The sequence below is a fragment of the Anas acuta genome, chromosome 5 (genome assembly GCF_963932015.1).
Source record: "Anas acuta chromosome 5, bAnaAcu1.1, whole genome shotgun sequence".
Taxonomy (NCBI): domain Eukaryota; kingdom Metazoa; phylum Chordata; class Aves; order Anseriformes; family Anatidae; genus Anas; species Anas acuta.
The window spans coordinates 3157926-3173038 of NC_088983.1; the positions used below are offsets into that span (position 1 = coordinate 3157926).

General features: G+C 46.7%; 1 protein-coding gene across 1 annotated transcript; it reads left to right on the top strand.

Annotated features, from left to right (window-relative positions):
- Positions 1–2350: 2350 nt before the first annotated feature.
- On the top strand, positions 2351–15049 carry RTRAF (RNA transcription, translation and transport factor). The gene is made up of 8 exons (XM_068682282.1): positions 2351–2493; positions 4017–4141; positions 5532–5631; positions 6596–6682; positions 7677–7765; positions 10272–10340; positions 13923–13971; positions 14709–15049. The coding sequence occupies exons 1-8, from the start codon at positions 2433–2435 to the stop codon at positions 14861–14863; spliced, it is 735 nt and encodes a 244-aa protein (XP_068538383.1). The 5' UTR covers positions 2351–2432; the 3' UTR covers positions 14864–15049.
- Positions 15050–15113: the final 64 nt, after the last annotated feature.

Consider the following 15113-nt stretch of genomic DNA (forward strand, 5'->3'; position numbering starts at 1 on the left):
CCCAAGGCAAAATCGACTCCCACAGCACCTCCCCAAACCTTTTTTTTTTTTGGGATATCCTCCAAAATCACCTCTGGCCACTTCTCCCCAGCCCCAATCCTCTCCCCCCACACCTTCTCTGCCCCCCTGCTCGCTCCCTGCCCACCCTTTTCGGCGTCCCCGCTGCCCCTCCCCATTCCCGTCCCCCACTTTGTGGCCACGGGGGGTGATTTTGGGGAGGGTCCGGGATGCCCCCGGAGCTCCCCGCTCCCACAGGTGCCTGACGCCCCGTTCCTACACAGCCTGCACCCCGCAGCACCCCCCACTTTTGGGGGAAAAACGCCTCCTTTTGGGGGAAAAACGCCTCCTTTTGGGGCTGGGTGAAACAGAGAAAAAAACAGAGAAACCCAAGAGGGCCACGGTCTCCAGGTCCCTTTCTGCGAGTCTTTCCAGCCCGTTTTGGGTTTTTTTCTACCTTTTCATACTCTTTTTTCTAATCTTCTGCTTCGAAGACCCCCGATATGAGGCTGGGGGCACCGGCAGCCCTACGGTGGCTCTGGCATCCCCCTGCTCCCGTTTTTGGGGCAGCGAGCTCGTGGTATTTCGGGGAAAATGTGTGCCCCCCCCTGCCCTGCCTTGCCTTTTCCTTTCATGCTGCTTTCCCCCTCCCCGAGCGCCGTCGTGGTTTGTGATAATTTTTTTACCGGGCGCGCGTCTTTTCCAACACCACCCGAAAAACCCTAAAAAAAACTAAAAAACCCTAAAAAGCTGCACCAGGAGCCCAGAATTTGGGGATCGGGAGCCGAAAAAGCACCCAGCGGGGGTTGCCAAGCGCCTCGCTGCTCCCTATTTATTTCCCCCCTCCCTGCGGGGCGCTGCTGCAGGAACCTCACCCCAAAAGTCACCCCAAAACGTCCCCAAAAAGCCCCTCGGGGGTCACCTCTCCGGGCCAGCGGGGTCACCAAAGCGTCCCCAAAAATCCCCTCGGGGCCAGCAGGGTTGGAAAGGAAAAATCTACGGGGGGGGGTGCCCGGGTGTGGGGTTGTTTTTTATTTTTTGGGGGGGGGGAATTTTGGGGGGTTTGTAACGGGAGGTCGGCGTCGTGGTGTAGCGCATCCCCATCCCCATCCCTCGTGGTCTGTGTGTGCTCGGTGGAAATCAATAAAATAAAAATTGGGATTTGGCTCAAGGCTCCCGTGGTGGTGTCGTGGGATGGGCGGGATGGGGGCGAGGGGGGGGCAAGGGGTGGATTTTCCCCATTTTTTGTGGGTTTTGTAGTTTTTTTGGGGTTGGGACGGCCGCACTTTGCTGGCTGCGTTTTTGGGGTGGTTTCCCCTCGGCTGCCCTCAGCCCCGCTAATTGCTTCCCCTTTCCTTTCCCTTTTCCACTTTTTTTTTTAAATTTTTTTCCTTTCTTTTTCTTTTCCCCTTTCTCTTTTTCCCTTTCTTTTCCCTTTTCCATTTTTTCTTTTTTTTTCCCCTTTTTTCCTTTTCCCATGTCTTTTTCCCTTTCCTTTCCCTTCCTTTCCTTTTTCCTTTTTTTTTCCCTTTTCTCTTTTCCCCTTTCTTTTTTTCCCTTTTCCTTTTTCCTTCCCTTCCCTTCCCTTCCCTTCCCTTCCCTCTTCCCATTTTTTCCCTTTTCCAATTTCTCTTTTATTTTTTTTCTTTTCCTAATTCTTTTCTTTATTTTTTTCTTTTCCCAATTCTTTTCTTTTCCATTTTCTTTTCTTTTTTCTTTTTTTCCCCAATTCTTTTATTTCTTTTTTTTTCTTTTCCCATTTTCTTCCTTTTCTTTTTTTCCTTTTTTTTCTTTTCCTTTGTTTTCCTTTTCTTTTCATTTTTCTTTTTTTTACCAATTCTTTCCTCTTTTCTCTTCTTTTCTTCTTTATTTTATTTTATTTTATTTTATTTTATTTTATTTTATTTTATTTTATTTTATTTTATTTTATTTTATTTTATTTTATTTTATTTTATTTTATTTTATTTTATTTTATTTTATTTTATTTTATTTTCCCTTTTCTCCCCTTTTCTTTACCCTTCTCCCCATTTCCCATTTTCCCCAGTTTTTCCCCCTTTCCCTTATTTCCCCCCCTTTCCCCTTACACCGCACCAAACCCCGCTCAAGCCACGCCCCCTACATAGGCCACGCCCCCCACAGGCCACGCCCCCTTAGACAACGCCCCCTACAGGCCACGCCCCCCTCATTGACCACAACACCACGAGGCCACGCCCCCTCCAACCCAAGCCCCGCCCCCTCCTAAGCCACGCCCCCTCCCTATTCCCTGCCCCCACCCCCCCCTCCCACCCCCCCCTCCCCTCTCCCCTATTGGCCAACCCCCCTGCCCTTCACCCGCCGCGAGCCAATAGCGATCGTCCTCCCCGCAGACCGCGCTGGGCGGGAAGGGGAGGGGCGGTCCTTCCGGTGCGGCGGGGCGGCAGGGGCAGGGCGGCGCCATGTTCCGCCGCAAGCTGGCGGCGCTCGACTACCACAACCCGGGCGGCTTCAGCTGCAGGGGTGAGGGGCCGCGGCCCCCCCGGGGGCTCCGGGACCCCCTCGGGGGGCTCCGTTTCTCCTCACGGGGCTCCGCTCCCCCTCACGGCACTCCCGGCCCCGCGGGGCAGCCGGGCCCGTAGGCCTCAAGGCGGCCAGGCCCGGCCCAGGGGCCCAGGGCCCCCTCAGGGTCCCCTCAGGGTCCCCTCAGGGCTCCCTCAGGACCCCCCCGGCCCCCTCAGGGCCCCCTCAGGACCCCCTCAGGGCCCCCTCACGGCCCCGTCCCGGCGGCGTTGCGGAGCTCGGGGCCCTGAGGGTGCCTCACAGGCCCGGCAGGCGGCTCTGTTCGTGCGCGGCGTGCCCTTTTTTGTCGTGTTTTCGTGGTTTTTTGGTTAAAAGGGCACTGTGGTAGGCGTTATGGGGAGGCTGTGTGTACTTCTTGGTCTCGGCTGCTTCACGGTGTGGGTTCAGGGCTCCTTTCTCTTTCCAGGCGTATCTGCTGTTGCCATACACCCTTAGCTCTTCATAGCTGGCGTTTTTTTTCCTCAAGGGTTTGTTTTGGCGGTGTGGAAGCTGTAAAAGGTGTCATTGAAAGCTGTAATTCACGTATGTTGTGAGCAGGTGTTTCTTCCACCACCTTCAGGAGCCTTAGGATGTGTAGGAGTTGGAGAAGTTACTGAAAGCTGTAATTCACGGATGCGTAGAAGCTGTAAAAGTTGTTTTTGAAAGCTTTAATTCAATTATGTTGTGACTTTGTGTTCCGTACACCACCTTCAGGGGCAGCAGGAGGCTTTGATCACACAGAAGAAACCCCTAACAGGTAGAAATAATCCCTGATACAGTCCTCGTCCCTGCTGGGAAACCAGTGTGCTTACCCCAGTCTGATCTGAGGTTATTCATCTCGTTAACTCCGGATATTCAAACTCATCCAGTGCCTAATTAGCAGCTGTTTTTTGATGGGCTGGTGGTGCTCAAGAGCTGCGAAGCACAGGTGCAAAGAAATTGCTTTGTCTGCTACCAGCATCTTCGGAGAGCAGCCTTTGTGGAGCTCCAGCTCCAAGGGATGAAATGTTGGGCCAACCCAGAAAGGCTGAGGCAACAGAGAAGGAAGGAAGAAAATGCCCCTGTGTAGTCATGGATCTGTGTGCGTTGTTGTTTTGGTGCAGAAAAGGTTTTTTTGCAGCATGGGACACGTTTGTCTGGGCAGCAGAGTTAGGAGCTGAACTTCTTAATGTCATTGTTTCACTTTTTCTTCTTTGCTTAGTAATTATAATTGAATTCCTAATAAAAACAGTATTTTGGCTGATGCCTTTTAGTGTAATCCATCAACCATAGCAAATTCAAAGTGAAAAAAGCTCAGACTGTTGAGTTTTGGTCAGAGATCATCCTGGAATACGTGATTTTAGTGTTAAGTACATCTTTCTTCATGATAATAAATGAAAGTGCCCAGGGGCACCAGCGTTTGTATGAATTGGATCAGAATTTCAGGGCTCGTTTTTGCCCTGAAGGCGTTCGTTGACTTTTGCTCTCTGTATTTCTCCCTGCAGATGAAACAGAATTCAGGAATTTCATCGTCTGGCTTGAAGACCAGAAAATCAGGCACTACAAGATAGAAGACCGAGGGAATTTAAGAAACATACACAGCGATGACTGGCCCAAAGCGTTTGAAAAGGTATTTTGGTGTTTTAAAAGCACAAACTTAACTATAAATGTGTCATATGTCAGTGACAATTCACGGCTTCTGCAGTGGTTGAATGTAACCGACTGAACACTTGTCCTGCGCCTCAACTTTTCCATTTCTGGGAATTTAAATGTGTAACTGCAGCCAAGCTGTAGGAGTTCAGCTGGTAGAGCTTTTTGTGCGTGGTTTTCACTCAGCCGTGTTTTTGCAATAGTTTCTGTCCTAATCTTCCTTGCCTGAATTGATTTAGCTGTTGAAATCGGCCACAAACACACACCTTTTTCTGCATTATGGTTTTTCTGTACCAAAATGAGACTGGATCAGGCTGATACAGTCACAGGCGTTGCGAGGGGCTGAAATAAAGCTGCTGCAGCTCAACTCTGCACCTCCTAGATGATTTTCCACTGCTGGTACAAAGAGTGGCAAGCAGCCATGGCTCTGCGAGCAATCTCCTGCGTGCTTGTGAGTGCTTTGAGTCACCGTCGGCTGGTTCTGTGTTCGTTCCCACTTCCTTTCTCTCACAACAGCCCCAGGAGGAGCTGAAAATGCTGCTCCTGATGCTCGCTGCCCGTTCATCTCACTTGTTTTTCCTGGAACTGTTCACCTCGTTCGCTGCCCAGAAGGTTTGGAGCTGCAGTGCTCGTGCTTTGCTGGTGGGAGCCTAAAGCACAGTGCCAAGGCTGATGCCAGGGCAGTGCTCTGAGCTTTCAACATGTGTGATACCAGAATTACTGGCTGCTGGTGCTGTTGTGGTGTCGGTGGTACAAAAACTTTCCTGGTGAGGCCAGGTTGCCCTTCTCTGTGTGCCTGCCAGCAGAGCTCACCAGCTCGTGTGCATCCCAGCCTCATTTTGTCCTCCCCTATTGCACACAATTTTCCCTCGAGGGAAAAATTACTTGTGCTGCCCCCTCAGAATCCTCTGATTTTGGTGCAGATGGTTTAAGGGCATTGTTGTACCTTGGTACCAGTACTGTGAGAGCTTTGGGTTGCATCGTCCCTCCTTCCCGCTTTAGAAGGGAGGATTTGCTGTGCTTGGTTCTCTGTCCTCCTCTCCCTTGCCTCTGCTCACTGCGTAAAGAGAACGGAGAGCAAAGTGTGTTTGAATTGTCTGGTTGTCAGCGTGACAGTGAATGGCATCAGTTACTCAGGAAAAAGCAGGTTCCGTTATTAAATGGCAGACTGAAGGAAGCATTGGGCTGCTCTCACACGCCTCAGGTGGATTAGATACTGCAGCAGGATGTTCTGTAATGATGCTTCTTGTTAATAATTATCTTCTAACAGCTGCAGGGACTGTTCACAAAGCAGCTCTGTGCTCCTAGCTAATATGTACGAGTTTTTCCTTCCAGTCATTAACACCTCTTCCTTTTTTCCTGCTCCGCAGTACATGAAAGATGTGAACTGTCCCTTCAAAATCCAGGAGCGACAAGAAACGGTGGACTGGCTCCTTGGCTTAGCAGTTCGGCTCGAGTATGGAGATAACGGTAAGATGAACCCCTCCAGTGCTTCACGTCGGTGGGGAACCTGTGTGGCTATTTAATGTTATGGAGTGTTTGTCAAATTAATACAAATCAAAAGTATAAATTGAAATGCAATTCTGTGCTTGATTTGGCAGAGTATTTAGATGGGAACTGTTTCCCCTCAGCTCCAGCGGGACAGTGCAGCACCACACGCACATTTGCTGCTCTATTTCTGGCTGTAGCCAAACCCATTGTATATATTTATCCCCTTCTCCCTGTGGTGTTGCCTTTACGAGAACTTACTCCAAAGTGCACGCATTCAAATAAATTACAATATTCTTAAAGCCTTGTTCCATGGGGAGTAGATCCTGAACCCTTGGGAACTGGGACAAGGGTATGAAAGAGTTGAATTGAGCCTCCACGGTCAGCAGCAGTGTGTTTACAGGGAGAGTGCTGTACATTACAAATGTAATTAGTGCAAACATTATAATAGGCAGAGTGCTGTTTTCCATTACCTTTAATTGCTGCAGGGCTGAGCTCTGCCCAACACAAGGATGGGATATGAATACCTGAAACCCATAAAGCTGGTTCTTGGTCTGCTGTGCTGGAGAAAGTGAGCTGCCTTGGACTCGGGTTTATGTGAGGATGGAGGAAACAGCAGAGGTTCCACCTCCAAACACTTGAAAAGCACATTTGTGGGGCATTTCTGGAATGCTGCAGTCTATAAAACAAAGCTTGTGTTGGAACTGGTTCGTTCGCTGCTTAGAACCCCTTTGAGTCTGCAGATCTTGATCCCTGTGTACACCCCTGGTAAAGGCCAAGGGCCGGTCTTAGGTGAACTGATGGCAGCTGCAGCTTGTTCAGCTGCCTTCTGGAAGGCTGGGCGTGCACCACACCCCCAAAACACAGCAAGTTTGGCTCTAAACTTCTAACTAGTCATTTTTTAATGAGCCCTAACACTGATCGTATTTGCTTCTCAATTTAACAGCTGACAAATATAAGGACTCTACCCCTGATGGTGCTAAGAATACTGACAACACAGCAAAAAACGCAGAACCGCTGATTAACTTGGACGGTAAGTGTGCAACGGCGTTGGATATGATGTCTGCATCATACACAACTGTGTTCTGTGGCCTGCGTGAAGTTCTTTGGATTCTAAGCAGTTACAGTACTGTGATACAACTTTTTTAAGCCATGTTTAAAGCTTTAGGAATGCAGGGTTCATAAAGGGTGAGGTTTCTTCTTTTTAATGCTGCCCCAAACTGTTTCTCTGCGAACAGTGTTCTGAAAGTTACTTTGAGTTGTTTGTATCTGCATGCCTGGACGTAAAGGACAGAGAAGCTGCTCGGTTTGAATACCAGGTGTCTGGGTGTGCACTGGTGCAGACCTTTCTCTCCTGGGGAAGGGCAGAGGCACAGAATCTCCCAGCAGAATGAGGTACCCAGAGACTTGAGCAGATACAAAGACGGTGGGAGGGCTCTGAGCAGGCAGTGAGGGAGCAGCTGGGGGATTTTTACCTTTTCCTCATGACCGCTATCTTTCTTGATGGCTAGGCATGTTTGTAACAAGTAGGACTGGTGGGAAAGCAGCCACTAAAAATAGCCTGAAATCCCCCAAATCTTCCATCATTAATCCTTGTACAGAAAGACAGCTGGAGCTGGCCCTACTCCCAGCCAGCAGGCAGAGAAAGAAAGATCTCTAAAAAAAATATCTTCACGATGGGCTTTAATTTCAAAACCTTAACACTGGTTTCCTTTGTAGTAGGACATATGTAACGTGCTCTGCATTGGAAGCAAAGCACGTTTGTGCTCAGATGGGGTTCTACAACCCGCTTACAAAGCCTCGTGGCACATTTCCATGGCTTTGTATCTTTTATAACCTTATCCAGGTTTCAGCCTTGCGCCAGGCTGAGCGCTTCCCTTCTGTTACTGCTGCAGTGACTGGGTGCTTGCTGCTGTGCTTGTGTGGCCTGCACACTTGAGGGCAATCTGGTACTGTGGAATCAGGAAGCTAATTGCCTTCTGCAGCCAGTTAAACTGTCTTTTGTTTTTATTGTTATTTTTTTACAGTGAATAATCCTGATTTCAAGGCTGGAGTGATGGCTTTGGCTAATCTGCTTCAGATCCAGCGACATGATGATTACTTGGTAATGCTTAAGGTGAGCTTCACGGTTTTCAGGTCTCCTTTTTTTTCTTCCTCCGGTGGCTAATGTGCATGTAATACCTTGTGGTGCACGTTTACTGATAACTATGGCTTCTTTAGGAACAAAGAGAAAGCGTGGGCCTTTTCAAGTAGATAAGAACGCACAGTGTAAATCACAGAAATTAATGCAGGGATAATTATCTTGGTAAACAGTTTGATTGTAGCTGAGTTCCGGGAATTGCAATGCTATCTGAGAACTGTTGTTCAGGTTTTGAAGTGCTCTAGGTTAGCAGAAGTTGCTGCTTGGTGAGATTTCTGCAAGCCACGATTTCTGCAAGCCTCAGAAATATTGAGGAACACGCTTGAAGACTAGCATTGCGTTCCAAATCTAGAAATTAAAAGAGAAACTTGAAAACAGAGGCAAAGGGGTACAAAGGATTCTTTAAAACAGCACAGGGAGAAGCCACAGTTAGATGCTGCCTCCTCGTGACTTTTGGTCCTATGAATCCTTCATTCCTTGTCACGACTGAAGTCTGTTTAGTTTATTCTTGACAGCTGATTAGAGCCTTTAAATACAGTAAGTAAGCAAATTAATTTTGTAAAGATATTCCTTGTGATTTGGGGAAAATTAGTGACTTAGTGTTGGAATTTTGTTACCTGTAAGTTTCAGGTTGAGGCTGTGTTCTCCAAGCCCTGTATTTAGTGAGGTGGGAGCAATCCAGAGTTCCCATGTGATCATGCCATAATATGGAAATACACTTGGTTTTGTTTGGCACCAAAGTCAGCTTATTTCACTGAATAACAAGAGAATAATGCCCATCCATTGCAATATGCTAAATTTGTCTTGGAGAAACTAGTGCAATGAATGGGTGGTGAAGTTTGTATAGGTGGGTAAGTCTGTAACAGGTAAGGCATTATCCTATTAGCCTGGGTCCTGAGGAAATGATGACCTGGAGTTATCCTGTCAGCCACTTTCTCCTTCTCAGTCCTTGTCCAGCAGAATTCCTTCAGCTGCTCTTCCAGATGTGTCTGAAGGCTAGCAACCTTTATCTGGGTGCACCTATTTGGTACTAACAACCCAGAATGCGTTTTCTGTGTGAATGTATTTACATTTTTGTCATTCTTTCAGCATTTCTAGTCTCACTATTTTTTGGTTGGAGGTAGACAAAACCCACGAGCCTGAATTTTTCCTCTTTTTAATTGCCTTAAGAACAGATTCTTGTGATGGCAATTTCTATTGCACAAACAACAGCAATGCTGGCCTTCAAGGCTTGATGATAACGAATTGTGTCAGTGAAAGTCTTTTAATTCTACCCCACATTGCCTGTTGCAGTGCCCATAGATAGAGATTATGATGCATGTTCAGGCTTAGACACTGGAATGGCTCCTTAGGGAAGGCAGAAGGGTGCAAGCCTGACGCAGGCAGCTGGCCAAACCTTGGCCAGAAGCAGAGAGGTGTTTAGATTCCCTCTTTTATTACTTGCAGTTTGAGAAGTTGGGCACAAACCACCTATGTAACACAGTTACACACTTTTTCTGAAGTAAAAGCCACTCAAAATTCTCCCGTGTGAGGTCTGGTTTCACTGCTGGAGTTTAAAGTTAAACTTCTTATCAAATCACTTCTTATATCCAGGCCAATTCCCTCAGTTAGGTTCCTAGAAATGCTCACTGACAGCTTCTTAGGATCACGTCTCCACTCTAATCATGAACAAAACCAGGAGAAATCGTGGGGGAGAAACATGAAACGGCATGACTGCTGCTGTCACGTTCGGCTATTCATCAGGGAAAGTCTGCAGAATGTTTTTGACAGACCAAGTGTGTTTTTGGTGGAAGAATGCCTGCCTGGTATTTCTTTGTTAGTTTCTAGAGGCATTTCCAGCTGTAGGTATCACAGCTAATAGCTCAGTAGGATTTTGGGCTGTGTTCTGGAGCCAGTAAAAGCAGATGAGCAGCAGGACTGTTAAGACTCTTCTTGTTTCCCTGTCTAAATCTTTTCTTTGTCATTTTAAAGCCTGGTTGGGGAGCCTCTTTCCAAGTTTCTCTGCATGTGAAAGGTGGCTCAGTACCTACTGAAAGATCCCTGTAGCAGGAATTCCTTCCTGAAGAAGCAGCATTGTTGCAGCATTAGAGGTGGAACAGTGTAATCCAGGCAGTGTAAGCTCAAAAACAAAAATGCTGCTGCTTTGGGATCGTTAGCAACTCATTTTAGGAATGGCAAACTTTCTTGGCTGTTCCTAGTACTGAGCAGTTTCTGGCCCAGTGGTGGCTGAAATGAAAAGTGTAGCGCCCTCCTCTCTTTTGGTTAACCTTCCCCCGGCCATCTCTGCCTGTGTAAGCTGCTCCTTACGAGGAGTAGTGCTCTTTGCAGAGCTTTAAGGTCCAAAGGTGTTTTCCAAAAGGCTCTCGCAAAGCTGTGGCTATGCTAGCTTAAAACATTGGCTCCTTTTCCCATGGATTGTCTGTGAGATGCATCGAGACGTAAATGAATGACTCTGGCCTTTAAATGTTTTTTTTTTTCCTAGGCGATTCGCATCTTGGTTCAAGAGCGCTTGACGCAGGATGCCATAGCGAAGGCCAATCAGTCCAAGGAGGTTTGTATACACAGTGCACAAAGCCGGTGTTAATTGTTCAGCGCCTGCCATCTCTGTCGAAGTGGGTGCTGTTTAAACACTTCACTTAATTGGGTGCTGAAAACTTGCTTTGCTTTGGCAGTTCTGAACCTGAAAGACCCGAGGGGAGCGTGCAGAGCTCTTTCCTCACTTGTGCTATGGTACAGGCACACTTTGCACACAACTGAATAGCTGTTTTCCCATCTTAGTGTCTGCTAAAGGGTTACTGCTCATCGCAGCAGGACCACAGCACCCAAAGAAATAGATGCCCTGGCTTTCCTTGGAATCAGCAGGGTTGGCTGCGTAAGCAGGTGAAACATTCCTTGTATGGAGCGTTGTGCTGCTCACGTCTCACGCGTTTGAAGAATGGGATGCTGGTCACCCAGCTCCCTCTCTCCCTTCCCCCTGAGTGAGAAACGGTGAAGGAAACGTCTACAATTAAGCCTCAGATTCTGCAGAATGATTTCTTAACAACGAGCTGCCTGTGAGACGTTGTTTGTGGGTCAGATGAATAATGCACCAGCGATTCTCTGTGAATGACTGTTTTTTCCAGATTGTCATTTCTTAAACATCCCAGTTCTCCAGCATTTGGCATAGCAGCTGTTGGCATTGGGTATCGGCTGCAGCCGAGGAAGGGAGCCTCTCCTGCCCTGCAGATTGTGTTTAGAAATGTCCCCGCTAAAGCAACCGGGTCTGGTCAAAGAGGGCGAGTCCCTTCATCTTTCCTGGCAGCTGTTCTGAGCAGCCCGTGCTTTATTTGTTATCATAACGCTGCTCATGGTGTTTACTAAGTGGCAACTGCAGGTGCTCAGAAGCACAGCGCAGTCAGTAATTGCCAGAAGCCTTGGAACAGTAAATCAGAGCTTTGGACTCTGATATCAGAAGATATAATAGAGCAGGAAAATACAAAAGCAGCTGGGATTGCTGCATTCATTTCAATTTCTTTAACTGCTGCTAATAAAAGGCTAGCTTTTGTTGTTGTTTACATAGCTGCAGAGCTGACATGCAGGGATCAAAATGGGATTTTCCAAGTTTGGCAGCGGATCTTTGAGGATCAGTGAATTTTCTCATACCAAATATTGTTCTTTATTTGTTATGTCCACAGAGCATGGTCAGGTTGAAATGTCCCTGTGTCACCGAGCGTGATAACGTCACTGGAAGCATATTCTCGTGATGAATATTAATTTCCAAGCGAGGTGGTGAAAAGGCAGAGGGTTGGAGGCAGGGAAACAGCTTTGTCTGCGCCAGTAGTGATCGTCAGTATCATAATACGCTGGATAAATGGAGAAAATATCTGAACCAGTGGGGACAGCTGGGTCACGGGATAGGAGCTCGGGAAAATAAACCTCTGCTCCTGGCTTTGGCTGGCTTGGAAGTGGCCAGGATACCAGCCAGTGACACTCTGTGTATTAAGTCTTGACCCTGGAAACGGTTTATAATTGTTTGACTTCTGCATGGCTGAGGACTTAATGCATCTCGTGACATTTTGTATATTCTTGGCAATGTCAAGATATGGAGGGGATAAGATAAAATAGACATAGAAAGGTCCTCGCTGAGGGATGTGTATGAAACTGCGCAGAGGAAACTTGCACTGCTGTGCGTGAAGTTTACAAAATAAAATGAGATTTATCTCAGGCTGTCAAAGCTACAGTTTTAAAGATAAGGAAGACAGATTTCAAAAAATAATATTTTGAATGGCTTGCAGTTCAGTGTCTGGACAGGATTCAGATTGGTACCAGCAGGCTCTGAGCCTGTCTTAGGCTTCCCTTACCTAGTATCCTAGGTAAGCACAACAAATGCCATGGAAGCAGTCCTTCAGGATCACTTTAAGGGAGTTTAAAAGGTTTAAAGGCACAATAAAGGGGGTACATTTTCCCCCTACTTTGACATCTGGACACTCCTTGCCTTCCGCTCCCAGGGTATCTGGTTTTATTGCCGACAGCTCCAGTTACAGAGGAGATGCCTGCCGTGGTCAGGCCCATTGCAAGCATTTTGTGCAGCAGTTTGAGATAAAAATTCAGGGTAAAGTGAGGCTGTAAAATGACCTGCTCTGCGTGGTAACAGCTGGAAAGATGCTCTTCATTTCTCTGCCTGTTTGAGGCCACGGTGCAAACGAAGACCTTCCTTTTCTGGTCGTGGCAGCAGTGGTGCTGGGACAGCCCAGTGTCTGCTATGAGACCGCTGCAGGGCTGGAAAGGGCCACGGGCACTGCTCGGCCAAGGACAGCTTCCAGCAGAGGGAGCAGACAGCAGCATGAACAGCCAAAAGGGAGCTCGCATCAGGGTGGGGGAGCAGGGCAGGGGAAGCAAGGGGGGGCTGAAAACACCACCAGCTTTCTAGTGCCACCGGGGTCACCCCAGGGGAGGTGCCTGTGACAGCCCTGGGGAGTTTGGCTGCAAAGAACTGGCTGAATCAGTGCTTTGCTGCTTTGAAACAGGTTAAGGTGGTGATGAGGTCTTTGCAGTCTCAAATATGAAGCTATTAAAGCATGCATACGGGCTGAAAGTGCTGGTTTCTGTCTGAAGAGGCACTGGCAGTATTCTTAGCAACAAGCTGTTTAAGTTTTAGTGATAGTGTGCACTCATGCACGTGTGTTTTTGAGATTATATACCCCTCTTATACATATTTCTGTGTATATATTTATATAAATGTATATTTTTATATATACATATATATACCCCTTTATATTAAGATTTATATTTATATATATATAACCCTTTAAAAGAAAAGCTCACTCTGTAGGAGGTTTGTAACCCCATCGCTGTAGAAGCTAATGGGATTGAACTGAATGTTTTTGTTGTGCGAGGTGAATGCTGAGAAGTTATAGCTGGTAAAAGGCAACCTCTAAGATTTCCATTGTTTAAATCAATTTCTGTGTATGTGGAAATATGCTGAACAATCACTCACCCTGACTTCTCCGCAGCTCAAGAGGGTGAAAGAAATAGAGCAGTGCTTATAAATAACCGCTAATAAAACTATAAAACTTCTGCTTGCACTGTTTTATAGAGCAAGTGTTTAGAAAATCAAACGTTTAGATTTATTCCGAAGCTCAGCGCTCGAGAAAATGCTTCGGAGGACGCTGATGGAGGCTGCCAGCTCAGTGCTTGAGAAACTCACTTGATTGCAGCTTGCTTCCAAATCAGACAATGCTTTGAAATCTGGCAGCTGTTTAAATGCAAGAGTTACCGAGAAAGCCTAGTTTGTGCGAGCTTTTTATGTGTCTGGTTGGGGATGTTGCTGCATTGGGTGTTCTCCTGCAGTACAGCTGGTTGGCCTTTTAAGGATTGACTATGGGCAGCGTGTATCCAGTGGGACTCTCTCTACAAGTAGGGGAATACTGCTAAGGATGAAGGTTTTTCATTATTAATATTCCATGCATGATGTTTCAGGACACCAGGGCAGTCACACAATCAGGCGTGATGACTTTTTGAAGTTGGTTGTGTCTGTAAAGAAAAAACTTGTGTCCTCTCCTCCAGAGTTATCTGGTCTAATACTTGATTTTATTTTCCAGGCATGCAAAATGACACTTCTAATTTCATTTGATCATGTTCTTTCTTTTTAAAGGGTTTGCCTGTTGCTTTAGAAAAGCACATTCTTGGTTTTGACACAGGAGGTAAGCAGCTCTCTTGATGTTACTTCTAAATTGCTATGTTTGTCATTGTCAGAGTAGATCACTGTCAAATGTGTAGATAATGTGTACTGTAAAAAAAAAGGCATGATTCTTCTGGAAGCCAGTAGTGGAAAGAATTGCTCCCTCCCAGCTTATTTATGAGCACTCTTGAGCTTTTTGTGATGGAACAAAAAAGCACAAATCTTAGCTGTGGAATATATTAAATTGTCTGGGAGCAATGCTTCAGTGACAGCCACATTTGCACCCAGAAGGAATGCGTTACTCTTGTCTTGTACACCCTTACTCCTACCAGCAGAGGACCTCTGTGCTTCTCCAGCTACCTGATTTACCTAAATCAACCAGATCTAACGAAATCTAACCAGAGGCAGTGCAAGTTGGCCTGACCTGATGGTTTTTTTTGTAAGCAAGAGTCGGGTGGCACGGGCTCCGCTAGCCTGGCTTCACTTTTGCCCCGTGTACAACTAAATTACTACTTGGAGTGCTTCGTAGTGACCCAGCTTGGCTGGGGATTACTGCACGGGCTGCACAAAGCCGAGTGAGATTTTGCAGAGCACCCTCGCTAGCAGCAGGGAAAGTTCCTGAGAAAGGGACTCTCCCATCTCGAGTATGGAAACTGCAGGCATGAATGAGCTGCGCAGTGTTAACTTAGATTCAGCTGTTCTCCAGACCCTCAGGTCAGATGTAAATGCCTGACGCTTTTCTTTTTGTAACTCTCCCAGATGCTGTTATCAACGAAGCTGCCCAAATTCTGCGACTGCTGCACATAGAGGAGCTCCGAGAGCTGCAAACGAAAATTAACGAAGCGATCGTAGCGGTTCAGGCAATTATTGCTGATCCCAAGACAGACCACAGACTGGGGAAAGTTGGGAGATAAAGGGATTAAAGCTTTTAGTCTCCTGTGTCCTTAGTACAGCTAGGAACTATGTACAACTCGACAACTCTGGCATGCAGTTCAAAATGGATATTATTTTACTGATATGAAAGAAAACAGGAAATTGAATTCCCACTGTTCTAGTGAATTACCGTTTTTCTTTAAATAAATGAAGTTTGGGAAGTAGAAGCAAGTTGTTCTCGTTAGCTCCGAGTTGGCAAATAGGGCTTTTTTTTTTTTTCATTGTGTTTGG

Coding starts and splice junctions, on each gene's coding strand:
- RTRAF (XM_068682282.1), top strand. CDS start 2,433: ATGTTCCGCCGCAAGCTGGCGGCGCTCGACTACCACAACCCGGGCGGC. Junction 4,142..5,531: donor GGCCCAAAGCGTTTGAAAAG/GTATTTTGGTGT, acceptor CCTGCTCCGCAG/TACATGAAAGATGTGAACTG. Junction 5,632..6,595: donor GCTCGAGTATGGAGATAACG/GTAAGATGAACC, acceptor TCAATTTAACAG/CTGACAAATATAAGGACTCT.